This window comes from Vespula pensylvanica, chromosome 21 (genome assembly GCF_014466175.1).
Source record: "Vespula pensylvanica isolate Volc-1 chromosome 21, ASM1446617v1, whole genome shotgun sequence".
Lineage (NCBI taxonomy): Eukaryota > Metazoa > Arthropoda > Insecta > Hymenoptera > Vespidae > Vespula > Vespula pensylvanica.
Window position 1 is genome coordinate 2836621 of NC_057705.1, and position 17274 is coordinate 2853894.

Here is a 17274-nt window from a genome sequence, read left to right on the forward strand (position 1 = left end):
ATATATATATTCTTGTTACGATCGACTAGTTTGATATCAGGCTTATACATAGATAGCTTTTGCTGCCTAATGCAGAAACAAACTTTCGTGTAAATAATGTCTATGTAATAACCAGTCGATATTATCCGGGAAACAATCTGTGGCCTACCATTACGAACTCCATGTCTTTGCTTAATACAATTAGCGAATGCTCGAAAAGCAACAAACGCCTATATCTGCGTTTTATTCACACTGAACACCACTAACACTTATGTCACAACTTACTCGATTCTTTCTTTATTTTTTATTTTCTTTTTTTTCTCTTTTTTTCATAAAATTGCGATACGATCGTATTGGAATTAGTAATAAAATAAATATTCTTTGCCAAGTACGTTTCTGTTTTTTTTTTTTGTTTGTTATTGTTATTATTATTATTATTTTTTTTTTTTTACTATGATTTCCTTTGTAATTGCACGAATGCGCTTCGCGTGTATTCCTAATAAATAAATTTCCAATTCATCGAGCTCAAATGACGGAAGAGAAGCAAATGCCAAAGGATTAACCCTTTCGCACTCCAATTATATTTGACCCATTTTGTCAGCCTGGATCCCCAATTTACTTTGTTTGCGAGCAAGACTTTGTTATCGAATAAAATCATTTTTTACGCATCGATAATACCGAAAAAATCTATTCGTTTACCGTATTGTACAGTAATTGTTCTCGTCCCATAAAATTTTCTCCTCTATTACATAAAACCTCTTACGTGGCTGATAGTTAAAGATCGATGATAAAAGATTGTCGATAAAGAAGGAGAAAGAAAGAAAGAAAGAAAGAAAGAAAGAAAAGAAAAGAAAAAGAAAAAAGAAATATATAGTCCGACTTGTTCACAGAAGACGCCTGTGGTCTGGTCTATCGAGAACCGAGAAGGAGGCAGGAGAAATGGACTTTGAATTTGCGGTCTAAGCGTAAAAGGAGGAGACACGTTCAATCGCGCAGATGCACTTGGCTCCTGCAACGGCGAATACGACGACTACACGGACGACAATAGCGTCGTCGAAGGCGAACGCGACCGAGTTCAGTTTCTCGAGCCATTATTTACGAATCGCATTACCTCGATGCGCACCGCGGCCAGAAACTTCGAGCAATAGAGTATATCCCCGACGACGTATCGCGTCCTCTTTCTTTTCTCTTCGAATCAATGTACCGACAAACTTCGAATTACCGTCGCGACGCCAGACAAAACCCACCCTCCAATCTCCCACCAACCTCCACCTACTACTCACCCTATCCATTCTCACTGTCTCTCTTCTTTTGAAAGCGCAAACAAGAGAAACAGAGAAAAAGAGAGAGAAAGAGAGAGAGAGAGAGAGAGAGAGAGAGAGAGAGAGAGAGAGAGAAAAGAATGGAGAAGAAAAGACGTTCACATTCGCAAAAGGAAAAACCGTGGTTACAACGAAAAGGTATCATCGTCGAATGAGATATTCATATTCTTCGAGTTGCTCGAGAATGCATCTGTTGTTCGTGCATAAAAAATACGTTTGAAACACCCTATCTCTTTTTTTCGTTTTCTTTTTCTTCTTCTTTTATCAATCTCTCTTTCTCTCTCTCTCTCTTTCTGTGTCTGCTATGTCTTTCTTTCTCTCTTTTTCACTCTTTCATCCCTTCTCTCCTTCTCCCCTATAGTTTCGTCTCGAAACTGTTTTCCACGTTTCGCCGATATAAATAATTCCCAAGCGTTTGCGCGCCTTCCCCTTCCTCTTCCTGTCTGATTTAAGATCGACGATGGGTGTTCCTTACGAAAATGTTTCTCTCCGTCCGCCACCGACCCTCTTACTCTCCCACTCTCACCTCCTGCCGCCCACAACTCAAATTACGATACTTTGGCCGACCTACTTCAGAATATCCACGTTACACGTTTACAAAAACACGCTTGCGGTATATCGAAAAGACGTGATCCTTGAAAACGAAATCTCTTGAATGAGAAGAAACGTACCCTGGAGATCGATAAGTCAAACATTGTTCCAACTTGAATCTTCATATATTCCATGCGGATATCGTATATTAGATAGTACATGGATAACAAGATTTTCCTAAAGGATCTAATACTAAATTTAAGTACGATCGTTGAAACTTTATTAGAACGAGTTAGATAAGTTTTATTTTTATCGTACGAAAGGATATATATAACGCAAGGCGACTGGCTTTTCCTTGAACATGTCGTTTCTCTAAATAGGATTCCGTAAAATTTTATTTTCGTGTCAATATACATATGTATATATACATGTATGTATGTATATACATACATACTATCTACTACCTGCGATCGATCGATCACGAATTTTCCCCCAATTCCCGCGAGAAAATTGTCCATGACGAAACATCGGGTTACTAGACGAAATGGAAGAAAGAAGATACGAAACTTAATATGTGTCGGAGGATAAATGTAGCCAAGAGAAAGAAAGAAAGAAAGAGAAAGAGAAGGAAAGAGAAGAAAAGACAAGAAAAAAAAAAGAAAAAAATTGTTGTGTTCACCCTCGTGAAAATGTTGCGGGTTACTTGGACAAGGGTTTATCTTAGCACCCTCGTTCTATGATGGTACACAGTACGTATCTTTTTCTATACCTCTTTTCCTCTCTTCTTTCTTTATCTTCTCTTTATTTTCTTTCTCCCATTTCTTTTTCTTTTTTACCACTCGGAGAATGAAAAATGCATTAAACTAAAAATTCTTCCTTAGGAAGAAGTACACGATTACACATCCTATCGCGTTAGGCAGATTTGTCCTTCGTGATTATTTCGTTTCGAGTTAACTTGACATAACTCAGCACGTGGAAAAGATCGAATTCGCGACCGGTTCGACGTTCCATTTCGTAGCAACGTCTTATCGTCCTATTAGAATGGAATTAAACAGAATAGACGGCTTTGACTGTTAAATCGCTTAATCGGATCGTATCGATTCGCTTACTAAGACCGCAGGATGAAGGAGGATCTTTGATAGATAGATAGATAGATAGATAGACAGACAGACAGATAGTCAGACAAACGGACAGACAAAAAAAGAGAAAGAGAAAGAGAGAAAGAGAGAAAGAGAAAAAGAGAGAGAGGAAGAGAAGAAGATAGAGAAGGTAGGAAATGAAAGGAAAAGAAAGAGTACACTGGTGGAAGGAAACTTCCACTTGCACGGATATCTGCATAGCGAAAAACCCTCAAGAGGAAACTTTACGGACAGAATTCGTAACGAACCTTTAGGTCGTAGCCTTCCTTCGTCGAGTTCGCGGCAAACGTGAAGGAAGGAAAGATCAGCTCGAGGTTTCGTATCCCTTCGTATCCCGACTTCACTACTACGACCTTTCTGTAGCGCCCCGGGTAATTAGATTCACCGTTCGAGATCAAAGTGTACCGCCATTTCCATCCATGCCGGTAGCTTCACCGTACTTTTCTATTTTGTCACTTTTTCTCCATCCCTTCTATCTTCCTCTTCCTCTTCCTCTTTCTCTTTCTCTTCCTCTTCCTATCTCTATCTTTCTCTCTTTCTCTCTATCTTTTCTTCCTTCCTTCTCTCGATTGACGCAGTGAAGATTTACGCTCACGAACTCGTCGAAAGATTACCGACAGGATGTTTACTTTATTCTCAGTCGAAACTTAAATTTTTCTTATATTTAAAGCATAATTAACAAACAGGAAAACTTTTCTCAATTTTCGATCGAGCTAAAGACGGTCGTTTGGCTTTGGTTGAAAAGAAAAAAGAAAGAAGAATGAAGGAATACTGAAAGAAGAGTACATCTCGTAAAGTTTTTCATACATTTTTGAACGTTTCTTTTTCTTTTTCCTTTACAGCTAAAGCAACATTAATAAATGGGAAAAGAAAAATCTCTTCTTAATTCGATCGAGCTCGAAGATCGCGTTCGGTTGTTAATAAATGAAATGAAAAAAAGGACGAAGAGAAGAGAAGAGAAGAGAGAAGAAAAAGGAAAAGAAAAAAGGAAAACAAGAGTATAGAAAAAATGGTCGTAAAATGGTCGGAGCTCGTAAAATTTTCGGCCCGTCTAACATTTCTTATTGGACAGAATTAGCGAAATGGAGTAGACGAAGACATCGGCCGAAATTTGTTTCGCGAACGTTCGTGAAGGAAAAGCAAGTGTTGCATTAGCGTCGTCGTCGTCGTCATCGTCGTCGTCGTCGTCGTCGTCGTCGTCGTCGTCGTCGTCGTCGTCGTCGTCATTTCACTTCCCTCCCCTCCCCTCCCTTCCTCCCCGTAGCGAACGTAGACGACAGAGGGGTAGTAGTATTACTGCGTCAGGACGAATTCATAACAGAGTCATAATTGCGGGGAAGGGTGCAGGCGGTATGCATAATCCCGCAGTTAGCAGTTCTGCTTAACGATCCGCGAGAAGCAATCCCAACGCGTACCTGCCAAGCTCCTGCAGGATGAAGGCGTCCCGGCCGACTCGTCCCTTATTACCTATCCTTTATCCTTTCCATCTCTCCCTTTTCCCCTTTTTCCTAGCTCCCTTGAAAGTCAGATAAGCGTGGTAGTAAAAGAGAACGTGGCGTTGCGGTGGTAGAGGCGTGTGGCTTCGAACGCCTGAGAGTGACGTGGCAAAAACCGTGAACAAAGAGGGACGAAGAGGGAAAGAGGAAGAGAGAGAGAGAGAGAAAGAGAGAGGATGGAAAGAGGATAGTGGTGAGGTTCGTTAATTACAACCCTCCGTAGCCAACGCCACCGCAGTCGACCGCGACGAGGAGAAACAGAATTGGTGGAGCGTCGCTACGCGTTACTAGCCACGCTAATATCTCTCCCCTCTCACCTCTCTCTTTCTATCTCTTTTTTTTCTCTTCCTTTCTCTTCCTCTCTCTCTCTCTCTCTCTCTCTCTCTCTCTCTCTCTCTCTCTTTCTCTCTCTTTCTTTCTCTTTTTACATTACTATATCTATCTCTTTCGCTTCTGTTAATAAACTAGCCTTTGGAATGTAGGATTAGGATCAATCCATAGTCTCTGATAATTTGTTTCGCGATATACAATGTTTATTTTACGATTAAAACACTGATTTCACTCACCCGTATGTGTCCTCTGGTGGGCTTTAAGATGCGAACTCTTGGTATAAACCTTTTTGCATCCCGGAAATTGGCATTTGTGTATCCTGCGTTTCGTGTCGGGTGGGCTGTGCTCGTGGCTCCTCGCATGATGCCTATTGGATACCGTGCTCGCTGATGCACTCGCACCTGTATGCGCGTGCTGTGTGCTCGCGACCGCTGAGAAGCCATTTGCCGTCATGGAGATTAGTCTGGGAGACAAAGCAATTGTTTTTCTCGTTGTTCTTAAAAGAATATGAAAACGAAGAGAATATTAAGTGTAATTAAGAATTATTATATATTTGTTCTATTTTATAACTAAATAAACAATAAGGTTTTTGATATTTATTATTGAAAATACCGAGATTAGTTATTCAGGGATTCCCAAAGGTTGACAATTAAATTAAATGCCTGTAAATTCTTGAAATGCGATTCGCGATATCATTCATGATTTTGAATTTATAAAAATATAATGAACTGATTGAATCACAGAAACATGTCGAAACCAAGTATTCTTATCGCAACATTGATTGATTTTTAATTATTATTTTTAATGTTTATTATTTTTATAAAAGGTTATCTTAACAGGATTTTACAAAATTACGCGAACATATTCAATAAATGTCTTCATTATTTGGAAACATTTATATATGCGAAAAAACTTTTTCAATGATGAGTATTAATAAGTCCAAATTGAAATATAATTAACTGATGAATATTTACAAACGATGTTAAGAATACATTCAATCGACATAAAACCAAAACTCAATGAGTTTATTAAAAGAAAACAACCACTGCATCACATGTCACGTATTTCAGATCGATGAATTTATTATTTTCTTCTTTTTTTATTTGAAATCATTTAGTAATTTTCATTCAATTATTTCTTAAATGTATTAATAAACAGTTTGTAATAAAAAGTAATTATTGTCATAACTAAAGAACAATTATATTATAAAATTGGTATAATATTTTCCCTTATGTCTAATTTTTTAAGCCGATTTGAACGTATTTTTCTATTTTCGTTGAATATTTAAAAATTTAGCCCACCTAAGTAAAACTTTGGGAACCCTTCGAATTCGTCGAATCGAACACTATGCAATATTATTTGAATAGTTTATTATATTAATACTATAATAATTAATTTACATTGACTAAAAATCGATTTAATGAAAATTGATTTAATAGAAATAATCGAATATAATTGGAAAATTTAGAAAAATGGGAACATCCTTAAAACGATATTTTAAAAGACGTTTTACACTTTGCTATTCTCATAGATGTTACGTGAACGCACTTGCGAGAGAATTGCGAGAAAGTAGATACTAGAGTTTTACGAGGACTCACCTCGCGACGCCCTGCGCGTTGCTGGTGGTAACCCTGACGATTGCACTCCTACCGCCCGTTCCATGAAGGTTGAGGTTGTGCACGTCGAGCATCGAACTACCGCTCGACGAGTGACTGGAGTTGGAATGACCTTGACCCGAGCCTGGACTCGACGGCGGTGTCAGGATCTGACCTTCGCTCTCACACCCGCTGTCCTCCTCTTCCTCGATCTCCTGTTACGTTAACGTCCATTTTCATTACGCAACGAGAGAACAATCATAACGGAACTTATCTTTACTTTCTAATCCCGTCAATGAAATATCGTAATATCGATTTGATTCACATGAATTACGTATATATATATTATATATTATATGTATACAAGGTGTATCGTTTCTGTTTTTTTTTTTTTGCAAAAAATTGGATACATTTCATGAAGGACTGAACTTAAAAAAAAATAATAATAATTATTATTATTGTATTATAAACGAAGAGTTGATTTGAAGATCGATAATTTGAAACGTATAAAGAGAGATAAAGATTTCGGCCATTATTTATAATATATAATCTAACAGCGGGCAATCAACGACGCAGTGTTATATTTCTTAACAATTCACAGATTTTTAATATAATTTATAACATTAATTTGACTTTGAAATTTCGCCTACCAATCATCCTGCAAAAAAAAGTTGGCACCATACGATGTGCCCTTTTTTCGTCTCAAAATGAATCTGTAAAAATAACTTATCCGGTATCACGAGATATTACAATTTTTCGAAATAATCGGGACACCCTGTACACAGATATAAGTTACAAATAAGATACTTATTATAATTAAATAAATACGATATTTTATTATCGGAATTTCTAGTTTTGTCATAATGCATATACGTAATTAAATAGAATAAATAAATAAATAATTGCCATTTTATATTAATTTGAAGAAACTTCATAATTAAAAGACAACACTATTATTTATGAATCAAGTGAAATATATAATATATATGTACATCGATAACGAGTTTGAGAATTCTCAAAAATATTTTATCCCGACGGAAAAATTGTATATTTATTTTTCTTATCATTCTCTTTCATTTTATTTTACTTTTTTTCTCTTTTCACTGAACGATCAATATTGTACCTCGTGTTCCTCATCCTCCTCGAGGTCTTCGCTCGGTTCCTTTTTAAGAATAAGCGTCGTACACGAGAGGGAGGGCGAGCTATCCCAAGATAACGCCGAACACGCTGAACTAGCCGATGACATCGATAAAGAGTCGAGGTGTCGATCGAGGAGATCCCTATCACGGCCATTGTGGTTGTGATCGCCAGGTCCAAATTTGATGTCCTCCAGACAAAGCGTCTCTCTGTCGTCTGACGACGTCGTTACCTTCGTGACAGAGAGAGAGAGAGAGGAAGAGAGAGAGAGAGAAAGAGAGAGAGAAAGAGAGAGAAAGAGAGAAAGAGAGAGAGAGAGAGAGAGAAAGAGAGAGAGAGAGAGAAAGAAAGAAAAAAAAGAAAAAAAAGAAAGAATAGGAAAGAAAGAGAGAGAGAAAAAAAAAGAAAAGAGCTTGTACTTGAATCGTGAAGATTTCAAAGGGGCGGGGTGTGGTGAATAGAAATAGTTGTTGAAGGGGAATAATGAAATTCATTTTGGGGATATCATTCTTACGGTAACTCACCTCCATTTTGATTGGGGACTCAAATTGTGAGTTGGCGGTGCCAGTGGTTGCCGTCCACGAAATAGGTGGCGCCCTGAAAAGATTCCAGGGTGCTGTGTCCAATTCCGTGGGCAACTTTTTGTACGATTGTAGCTTCGGCTCGTCCTTCAGGTACCTCTCCATCTCGTAGCATGTCTGAAAGAACAAGACAAGAGAGGTTCGTTAGAGGGTGGATAACTTCTTAGCGATTTCGACGGTTTTTAGTTGCTATAGAACGTTTCGTTTCGTGTCGAGCGACAGAGAAAAATAGAATGAAAGGAAAAGAAATATAGTCTATTTCATTCAACATCTTATATACTCTTTTCATCGACGTTTTCGATTATTTATTTATTTAATTCTTTTCCTTTCGAATAAACGAATGAATTGTCTCTTTCTTTTTTTGTATTTAATCTTTTTTTTTTTTTAGTTTCGTCACGTATCAAAAGAAATGTTCTTTCGAGGTAAAAGACGGAACCGGTATCTAAACAACGTAGAAATTATTAGTCGAGGCACAATATATATATATATATATATATATATATATATATATATATGTATATGGAAGTACGTCGACGTAACTAGTCCGAAGTTAGCAAAGTTGGTAGTCTCCCGTAGGCTGTGCCAGTTTAGGCTATAGTTCCTCCGAGAGAGTGCAAAGTTATACTACCTACTGCGAGGAATTGTGCAACAACCATAACCCCAAATGAGATTACGTCGCCCTAAACCTAGTCAAGTCCCATACGACTCGCCAGCATCCCTACTGACTTCCTTCAGAGACGGGGTGTCTATGTGTTCAACCTATAAACGAACAGAAATGGTATACCTTTCGATCCTTTAACAAAATCGATTAACAATATTTTGCTATCCGATATCGATCAAATCTTTCATCTTTTAAAAGCGTTAACGAACTAATCGCTAATTCGTCCGAGGAACGAACGAACGGTCCAAAATTTTACCGAGCCGAGTTGAAAATTTCGAAAGATCGATAGAAAAGTACAACGAATACGTACGTATATCCTAGTATATCCTTGACTCGTGCAAATACGTGTTCGTCGTAAGAACGAGACGTTCTTCTTGTAAATACAAGAACATCACAAACACGATAACGAGATACGATCGTTCGATGCATGCAGCAATAGAGTATCACCCGGCCGTGATTATCATCATCTTGCTTCATACCGCAAAATACCGCAAGGCGGTATCGAACGTCGCTTCCCAATCATCGTAACGCTAATCGAACCAACGAAATAGGAAACGTGACCAAACGCCGTAATATCTGAGCTTGGGGATCGAGAGGAGAGCATCGACAGCGATGGCGAAACGCCACGACGCTTATCGATTCTCCCTTCTTTTTCCTCTTTCACCATCATCGCACCTCTCTCCGCTTCTTCAACTTTCCATCCCCCCTTTCCATCCCCCCTCATCATCCTCATCCTCGTCCTCGACATCGCCTCTTCTCCTTTTCGCTTTCTTCTTCGAACTTTGTCAAGCAACGACGGTGACGACAAGAATTTTCGACGTGGCGTCGAAAAAGAACGCACTGAAAAAGCCGTCCATTTTCTTGTTCGACAAGGATCCTTTAACAGGAACAATAAGACATCGCCACGACCAACTTTCAAGAGCGTGCATGATGCCCTTTGATTCCCCTCATCCAACGTTGAAAATAATCGCTCTGCCCGACTTTTCCATTATTCACGATTAAAAGTTTTCCTTGGAAAGGTGAAGAAGAAGTGGTAAAGGGTAAGAAGGGAAAGGAGGAAAGGAACTCCTCTCTAACGACGTTATTATAATCTTAAAAGGAATTTTATCAGAGTCTTGGTAACAGTCTGTTCTTGATAGATGCCGCTGCATAAATTCAGCGTTATTGCCTTTTACTTTCCTTTCCTTTCCTTTATTTTTTTTTTTCTTTTTCTTTTCTCTTCTACACATCTCATTTCCAATGTTTACAGGTTGTTACGAAATCTTTAGGTAAATAAGGACGATACATTTAAGATCCGATGAGGTTGCACGAAATTATGTTTTGTATAAGTCGTAAAAAGGTACAAATAATGTTCATTGGTATACCGACGATCTGAAGTTTGAAAAAAATACATAAAAAAAAAGAAAGCAAGAAGATAAAAATGTCGGAATTCAATTATGTGGAAGAATTTTAGTTATTCGTTGAAAAATAATCTCCTTTCTTCAGCGTAATATTTCAATTCTCGATTATTTCGTCGTTCGCGTCTAACGATATTTCTATTTCAAATAAATGAGAGAAAGATTACGAAAAAAGATTACCAAAAAAAGAAAAAGAAAAAGGAGCCAAGAGCTTTGCACTTAAAAAGGTTGCCAGCTTAGCTTTACGACTCTTGTTCTCGAAAGAAGCTACTGACCAACTCGTCCTTTTTTACCATTGGCTCCATTAAATACGAAACTGCGTAATAATTCAAGGAAGTTAAGGGGGCCTTCGTGATTCTATCACAATGGCCGCGAGGCCGTTTTCCTGAGCGAGCCAGAATATCGTAAAGAATCTCTTCGTGAAATCGTCCATTATGCTTTTAGACGATCCCACTATGGAGTTTCTTAGAGTCTACGAATATATGATCTACGACTACTATCAGAAATTCTAAAGAGAGAATCATCGTGCTCAGTGTTCTTGGATAAAAAGAAAATCTTTTCTTTCTTAAATAAAATTAACGAAAAGGAAAAAAAAAAGGAAAACGAAAAAGAAAAATAAAAAAAAGTATCAGCGAATACCAAAACACCGTGTTGTTTTTTTTTCCACGAAATAGAAAAACAATACGTGTGTGTGAGAGAGATAGAGATAGAGATAGAGATAGATATAGAGAAAGAAAGAAAGAGAGAGAGAGAGAGAGAGAGAGAGAGAGAGAATTCAGGGTCGTGGATGAATTTTTTTGATAGCACTCTCGTATAGAACGAGCCGACCGACGACTCTCGAGGATAACAGCGTCGTTTATAAATCGACGAGCAAAATAATCTCGATGTTTCCGTGGAAAAACAAACAAGACATAGTCGAGGAAACGAGAACGAAGGTTTGAAGGAGTATGGGGAGTGAGGGAAGAACTATATAACAATGAAGTAAGAGAAAGAGGCCGACTATGGAAAGGGACGATTTCTCGAGGCCTTTTATCGAGATCCCCTTCCCGTATACCACTTTCATATGAAATATCCAGAGTTTTTCTTTCTTCTACGCTATCGCGGGGTGGTTTCGATTCACGCGTTAGTCACTCCGTCGAGACAGTTCGACGGTAACGATCTCAGAAAGAAAGCTCGGTGGTAACAATAAAATGAATCATTCTAGGTGATCTTTCGAGACACAGGGAGTCTGAGACTGCTGAAAGAAAGAAAGGAAGACAAGAAAGAAAAAAGAAAGAAGGAAAGGGAGAGATAGATAGACATAGATAGATAAATAGAGAGAGAGAGAGAGGGGGGGGGGAAAGATAAAGCTTGGGGAACGAGCTAGTGGTATACCTACGCGTTTACGTGTTGTGTATTAAAAAGAGCCACAGCAGGGGAAATGTTGAAAGAAGAAAAGAAGAAACGAGACGAGTGGAGAAAAACAGAACGATAGGGAAAAGCAAAAAGAAGAAAAAGAGAAGAAAAAAGATACTCCCAGAAAAAAAAGAAGAAAAAAGACAACAAAATATAAAAGAAACGAAGAAGGAGAAGAAGAAAAAAAGGCGACCCAGTTCGCGAGAGAGTACGGGGAGGTAATCTTCTGGCTTCTCCGTTCGAAGAACTCTCTACGAACTAGATTCGCCTTTTCTATCTCCCACGTACCTGTCATACATACCTATATACACACATACACACACACATACACATCATACATACACACCTACATAGCTACACTCGGTTTCTCGCAATTTCACTGGGAAACGCGAAGTTCCGCAGTATAATTCCGTGGGACTGTCATTAACAGAGCCGGTGGCTCGCTCGAGAGAAAATGAATGATAACCCGAGCAGGATTCTTAGCTGCGCGCGCGAGCGAGACCACGAGCCAACGCGACGCGAGAGCGCACAGCACATGACCATCGACGAAGCTTTTCAGTCTTTCTCTTTCCTCCTCCCCTACACCCCTTCTTCTTCTTCTTCTTCTTCTTCTTCTTCTTCTTCTTCTTCTTCTTCTTCTTACGTAGTCCTACCCATCGGTGGCAGCCTGCCAGGTCGTTAAAGAGATTCCCGCAACTTTAAGGGCGCCGTAAACCCGCGAATTTATCTCGCCTTTTCCTTCGCCCCATTCTCTCTCTCTCTCTCTCTCTCTCTCTCTCTCTCTCGTCTTCTCCTCCTCTCCTCCACCCCTCTTCTCTCTCTCTCTTTTTTACTGATTCTTTCACTCTTTCACATGCGCTTTTTTCTTTTGCGTACCATCTCTACGACCTCTTCTTTCTCTTCTTCTTTCTTTTTTTCCTTCGTTCTATCTTCTTTCAACCAACGAAATTTTCGATCGTCGAGCCGACGACGACCCTTCTTCTCCTCCTCCTCCTCCTCCTCAATTTCCTTTCTTTTTTATTGCATCCATCTTTTTCTCCTCTCATCTTTTTTGTCACCCGACCGACCCCCTCCGAACGCTCCAGTCACCCCTTCCCTTTCTCTTTTTCTCTCACTCACTCTTTCCGTCACACTAAGTGGACCGAGTCAGGTGGATTTTAAAAGGATCCGAGCTTTCGGACGACTGCGATTAAATGGAATATATAATAAACGTCTAGTTTTGGGTCATTGTGCCGCTTAAAATTGCAGGAACGAAGCTTGCCAAAACGGAGATAACTAGTTGACATTGGCACGTCACGTTGATGATACGATTTAAACGGACTACTCGGATATAGTATATACTTACACTATATGCGTTTATTATTATAATTTCTATTATTGTTGGATTTTATATTATATTATTTCTATTGTATTGGAATATTGAATTCTTATTGAATTAAATGCTCTTTGTTATCTTACGTTATTATGAATATATATACACATGTATACTTGTTAGTTTAGTCATATTAACCATGATTAACATAGATTTTATTCAAGATAAAAGTAGATATATATATATATATGTATATATATTGCATTTATACAAAATTATACATTACATAACATAAAGAAAGTTAAAAACTTACGTGATATAAAGAAAGTTGAATATAAAAGAAAAAATCAAAGCTAAGGCTTAAGCCTCGATCGTCGTTTTAACTTGCCAAAAGAAAAAAAAGAAAAAAGAGAAAAAAACAAATAAAAAAAAGAGAAACCATTGTGGTCGCATAACCAGATGGCGATAGCTCCAGTTGAGATATTATCCAATAAAAAAGAAAAGAAAAAAAAAAAACAAAAAAAGCAATTCTTTTACAACATAACGATAAACAGTAATAACAAAAGATGATTTATATGACATAATTCCGTAAAAACATTTAAGTATGATACATTTTTATTAATCCTTTTTTCGTTCTTTCTTACTAAAGTTAATAAACCGATCGACGTGTTCTTAGGAATTCACGATACTTATGTGTACGAACGGAATGAAGGAAAATCGTGAGGCAAGTAACCGTTTTGGTTCATTGAACACAGGAGAATTCAGTCAAAACTGCAGTTGAGATGACGGTATTCACAGACATACACACATATATATATACACATATGGAGAGATAGAGAGAGAGAGAGAGAGAGAGAGAGAGAGAGAGAGAGAGAGAGAGAGAGAGAGAGAAAGACGATGTCCCGGGGTCAGGGTTAACGACGCTAACAAGCCGTGGTTGAGTGACTTACGACTAATTCAGTGGCTCTCTTGTCCTCTTCTCGCCACCGAACGATACCCGAACAGATGCCTCGAGTGCACCGGCTCTTGTCCAGCCAATAGAATGCTGCTATGCGGGCTTCTAGTCGTTCTCGTTAAGGGCTCGTCGTCGTTCTCGTACGACCAAGAACGAGACATTTGCGATTGTTTGTTATTGTTGTGACGTCATCTCGTTAAGAACCACCATGCGTCTAAGCTCGTTAACCAGCAATTTGTAACCGCTTGTAAGATTACGAGAACGATCCAGAAACGCGCAGAAACGCAGCAAAGTAAATTTCCTTTGATATAAAGGTTCATTCGCTAAAGACAAGAGACAAACCTGCTCTTTCTAGAAACGAACGGATTAATTTAATCCAACGATACATAATATTTATACAATCGACTAAACGACAACGATTTATCGACGTTAAACGAAATATATTACTTTTGAGAGATCGTAGACTCTGTCATAATTCGAGAACGCTCGTACGTTATTAGAAGATTGTTTCTTAAGAAGGGACAAACGTTCCGTATTACTTTAATTTTATTATAATTAATCGTTTCTCTTTCGTTCTACATTCGATTAGTATACGAGTATTACGAGAAGAGATACTAAAGTTTTAAATTAATGTAGACGTAAGACTACCTTTGCAAAGAAATTTTTCCATCGTTCGCTCGTAAATCTATCCACGAGTTTGCCAAGAAAGAAAGAGAGAGAGGGAGAAAAATAGAGAGTGAGAGAGAAAGACAGAGAGATAGATAGATAGATAGAGAGAGAGAGAGAGAGAGAAAGAGAAAGAGAGAGAGAGAGAGAGAGAGAGAGGACGTACTTACTTACCTACTACCTACGTACGTACGATCGGTCGTACTGGCACGTAATAGCAGTGGCTAAGCAAACAGTCGATTTTTATTAGTCTCCGCAGTTCCTTTGTGAACACAGAAAGAGAGAGAGAGAGAGAGAGAGAGAGAGAGAGAGAGAGAGAGTGAGAGAGAGAGAGAGATACTTGTCGCAAAAACGGAGAGGTTTTCTTCTCTTGTACGCCCTTCTATTCCCATGAACGATTCTTCTCTCGATTTCAATGTCTCTCTCTCTCTCTCTCTCTCTCTCTCTCTCTCTCTCTCTCTCTCTCTCTATCTCTCTCTCTTCTTGTCAGCAGTGTCTTCAAAGTGAAGAGCAATGAGCAGTTCTCGCAGAAGATTCGGAACACGAGAAGGAGAACGGTGCCAAGGATCATAGGATTCAAATTCTTGGAAGAACCGCAGAAAACTAACTAGCTTTCCTTTGGTAAAACCGACGAAGAAGAAACGAATACGACTTTTCTCAGCAAAGCTTATTATTCGATCGTACGATCCTCAGTAAAAGTAAGTAACTACGTCCCACGAATATTCCTTTCGTTTATCGATCTCTTTCAATTACTTCGTTTGGATTTATTTCAAAGAAGAATGCTAATGTTACCCCGATCATCATACCTCATTGACTTCGTATAAACGACTTCGTACTTATTTATTTATTTATTTATTTATATGCTTGCTTACTTATTTACTTATTTACGTTCTCCTTCGATTTTGTCTTTCGTAATGTTTTCGCAAAGCGTTTCTACTTCAGGCGAGACACGTCTAAACGATTAATGGATCTTGTCGGTTTCTCACATGAAAACGAGATTGGAATACGTCCAGATGGACGAGCAACAAAGAAGAAGAGAGACACATTCGTGACTTGACCAATCAAGACACGGTCTTACACGAGCTAAACTCGTATTCGTACGTAAACCATAGAAATAGAGAGACCAAGAGAGAGAGAGAGAGAGAGAGAGAGAGAGAGAGAGAGAGAGAGAGTATCGACGTGGACCGTTCGTGTCGTGAAATATGTATCCGCCATGTCCGCTCGTCGGAGCTCAGCAGAGTAGTTCGAGCTGTCTATTCACGATAAATGGCGAGGATGAGTGGGCTGAGGTGTCAATACGTCATACCTTGCACCCTCGCTCGCGAAGAGGACGACCGAGAATGGCTGTAGGGGAATAGTAGTGGGTGAGTGAGTTAGTGAACGAGAGAGAGAGAGAGAGAGAGAGAGAGAGAGAGAAATAGAAAGAAAGAGAGGGAGAGAAAGAGCGAGGAGGGAAGAGAGAAGACCAAAGAGAATGACAAGCAGCGAAGGTGAGAGGTACGAGTTCTCGAGTCGTTCGACACGACGACGGCCAGGAGTAGTAGGAAGTAGCATAGGCGCGAGCATTAGAGTGGCTCTTTTACGATAAAAATGCTCGAGCTTCCCTTTCGAGACGATAAAGAGAGGATAGTAAGAGTTAGGATTTATCGTGTCGATATATGTGTGTACTATCATGTTTCATGTATTTTAATGTATAACCTGAATTATGAAAAATATGTATATGTATTGTATATACATATATATCTATGTATGTATATATTTTGTATATATGTATATCTATCATGTATATATATATATATATATATATATATATATATATATATGTATGTATGCGTTATTGTAGTTGGTATACCATAAGACGGTAGTCGATCATTCTTAGTAACATACACGAAGGATTCTATCGTCAATGTTAAGAGGAGTTCGAACGTGCCAGTGTGGAAGAAGAGAGCGGGATCTCTCAATGGTGAGAAAGAGATGAAAATGAAGTAAGATGGAACGGGACGGAAAGGATGGGGAAGTAGCACCACCATTCGCGTTCTTCTTTTTCCTCTCCACCTAGCAATTCTCCTTTCTATCTATCTATTTCTCTCTCTCTCTCTCTCTCTCTCTCTCTCTCTCTCTTTCTTCTCTCCCGCAAAGAGTAGGTGTACTATTGAAAGTGCAATTTCTTTTTCGTACCCATCCTTCTCGTTTACTCTAGTTCTTCCATCTTTCCACTCATTTTTTCTTCCTCCTTCTCCTTCTTCTTTTCTTCTCCTTCTACTTCTTCTGAAAACTTTGAAGAAGGATAGAAAGAGAGAAAGAGAGAGAGAGAGAGAGAGAGAGAGAGAGAGAGAGAGAATATTCGTGTACGGGCCGATTGGTTCACCGTTTCCTCGCGCTCTCTCTCTCTCTCTTTTTTCCTGTCTTTCTCTTCCTCTCTCTCTCTCTCTCTCTCTCTCTCTCTCTCTCTCTCTATCTCTCACTGTAAATCTGCGTAATGAGGCGTGTAGAAATGCGGCCCGTATCTGACGAACTGTAACGTCAGACATTCGCCATCGCGTCGTCGGTTGCGGCGGCAGTGGCGGTGGCTCTCGATCGATCGGTTCTTTTCTTTTACTTTTTTCTCTTCTTTTTTTTTTATCTTTACGCTCTCTGAATCGTTTTGATTCGAACAAAACGAAAAACGAGATAGACAGATAGGTATATATATATATATATATATATATATATATATATATATATATATATAGATAAATAAAGACAGATAAATAGAGAGAGAAAGAGAAAGAGAGAGAG

At 38.7% G+C, this 17274-nt stretch overlaps 1 protein-coding gene across 2 annotated transcripts in view; it reads right to left on the reverse strand.

The window, feature by feature from the left end:
- LOC122636233 (Krueppel-like factor 6) overlaps positions 1-17274 on the reverse strand; it is a 340915-nt gene that overhangs the window by 10931 nt on the left and 312710 nt on the right. For both annotated transcript variants that reach the window (XM_043827228.1, XM_043827229.1), the window contains exons 3-6: positions 8054-8227; positions 7516-7761; positions 6396-6607; positions 5034-5260 (exon numbers count right to left, since the gene is read on the reverse strand). In XM_043827228.1, the coding sequence (XP_043683163.1) occupies positions 5034-5260; positions 6396-6607; positions 7516-7761; positions 8054-8227 (859 nt within the window). The remainder of the gene's footprint in view (positions 1-5033; positions 5261-6395; positions 6608-7515; positions 7762-8053; positions 8228-17274) is intronic.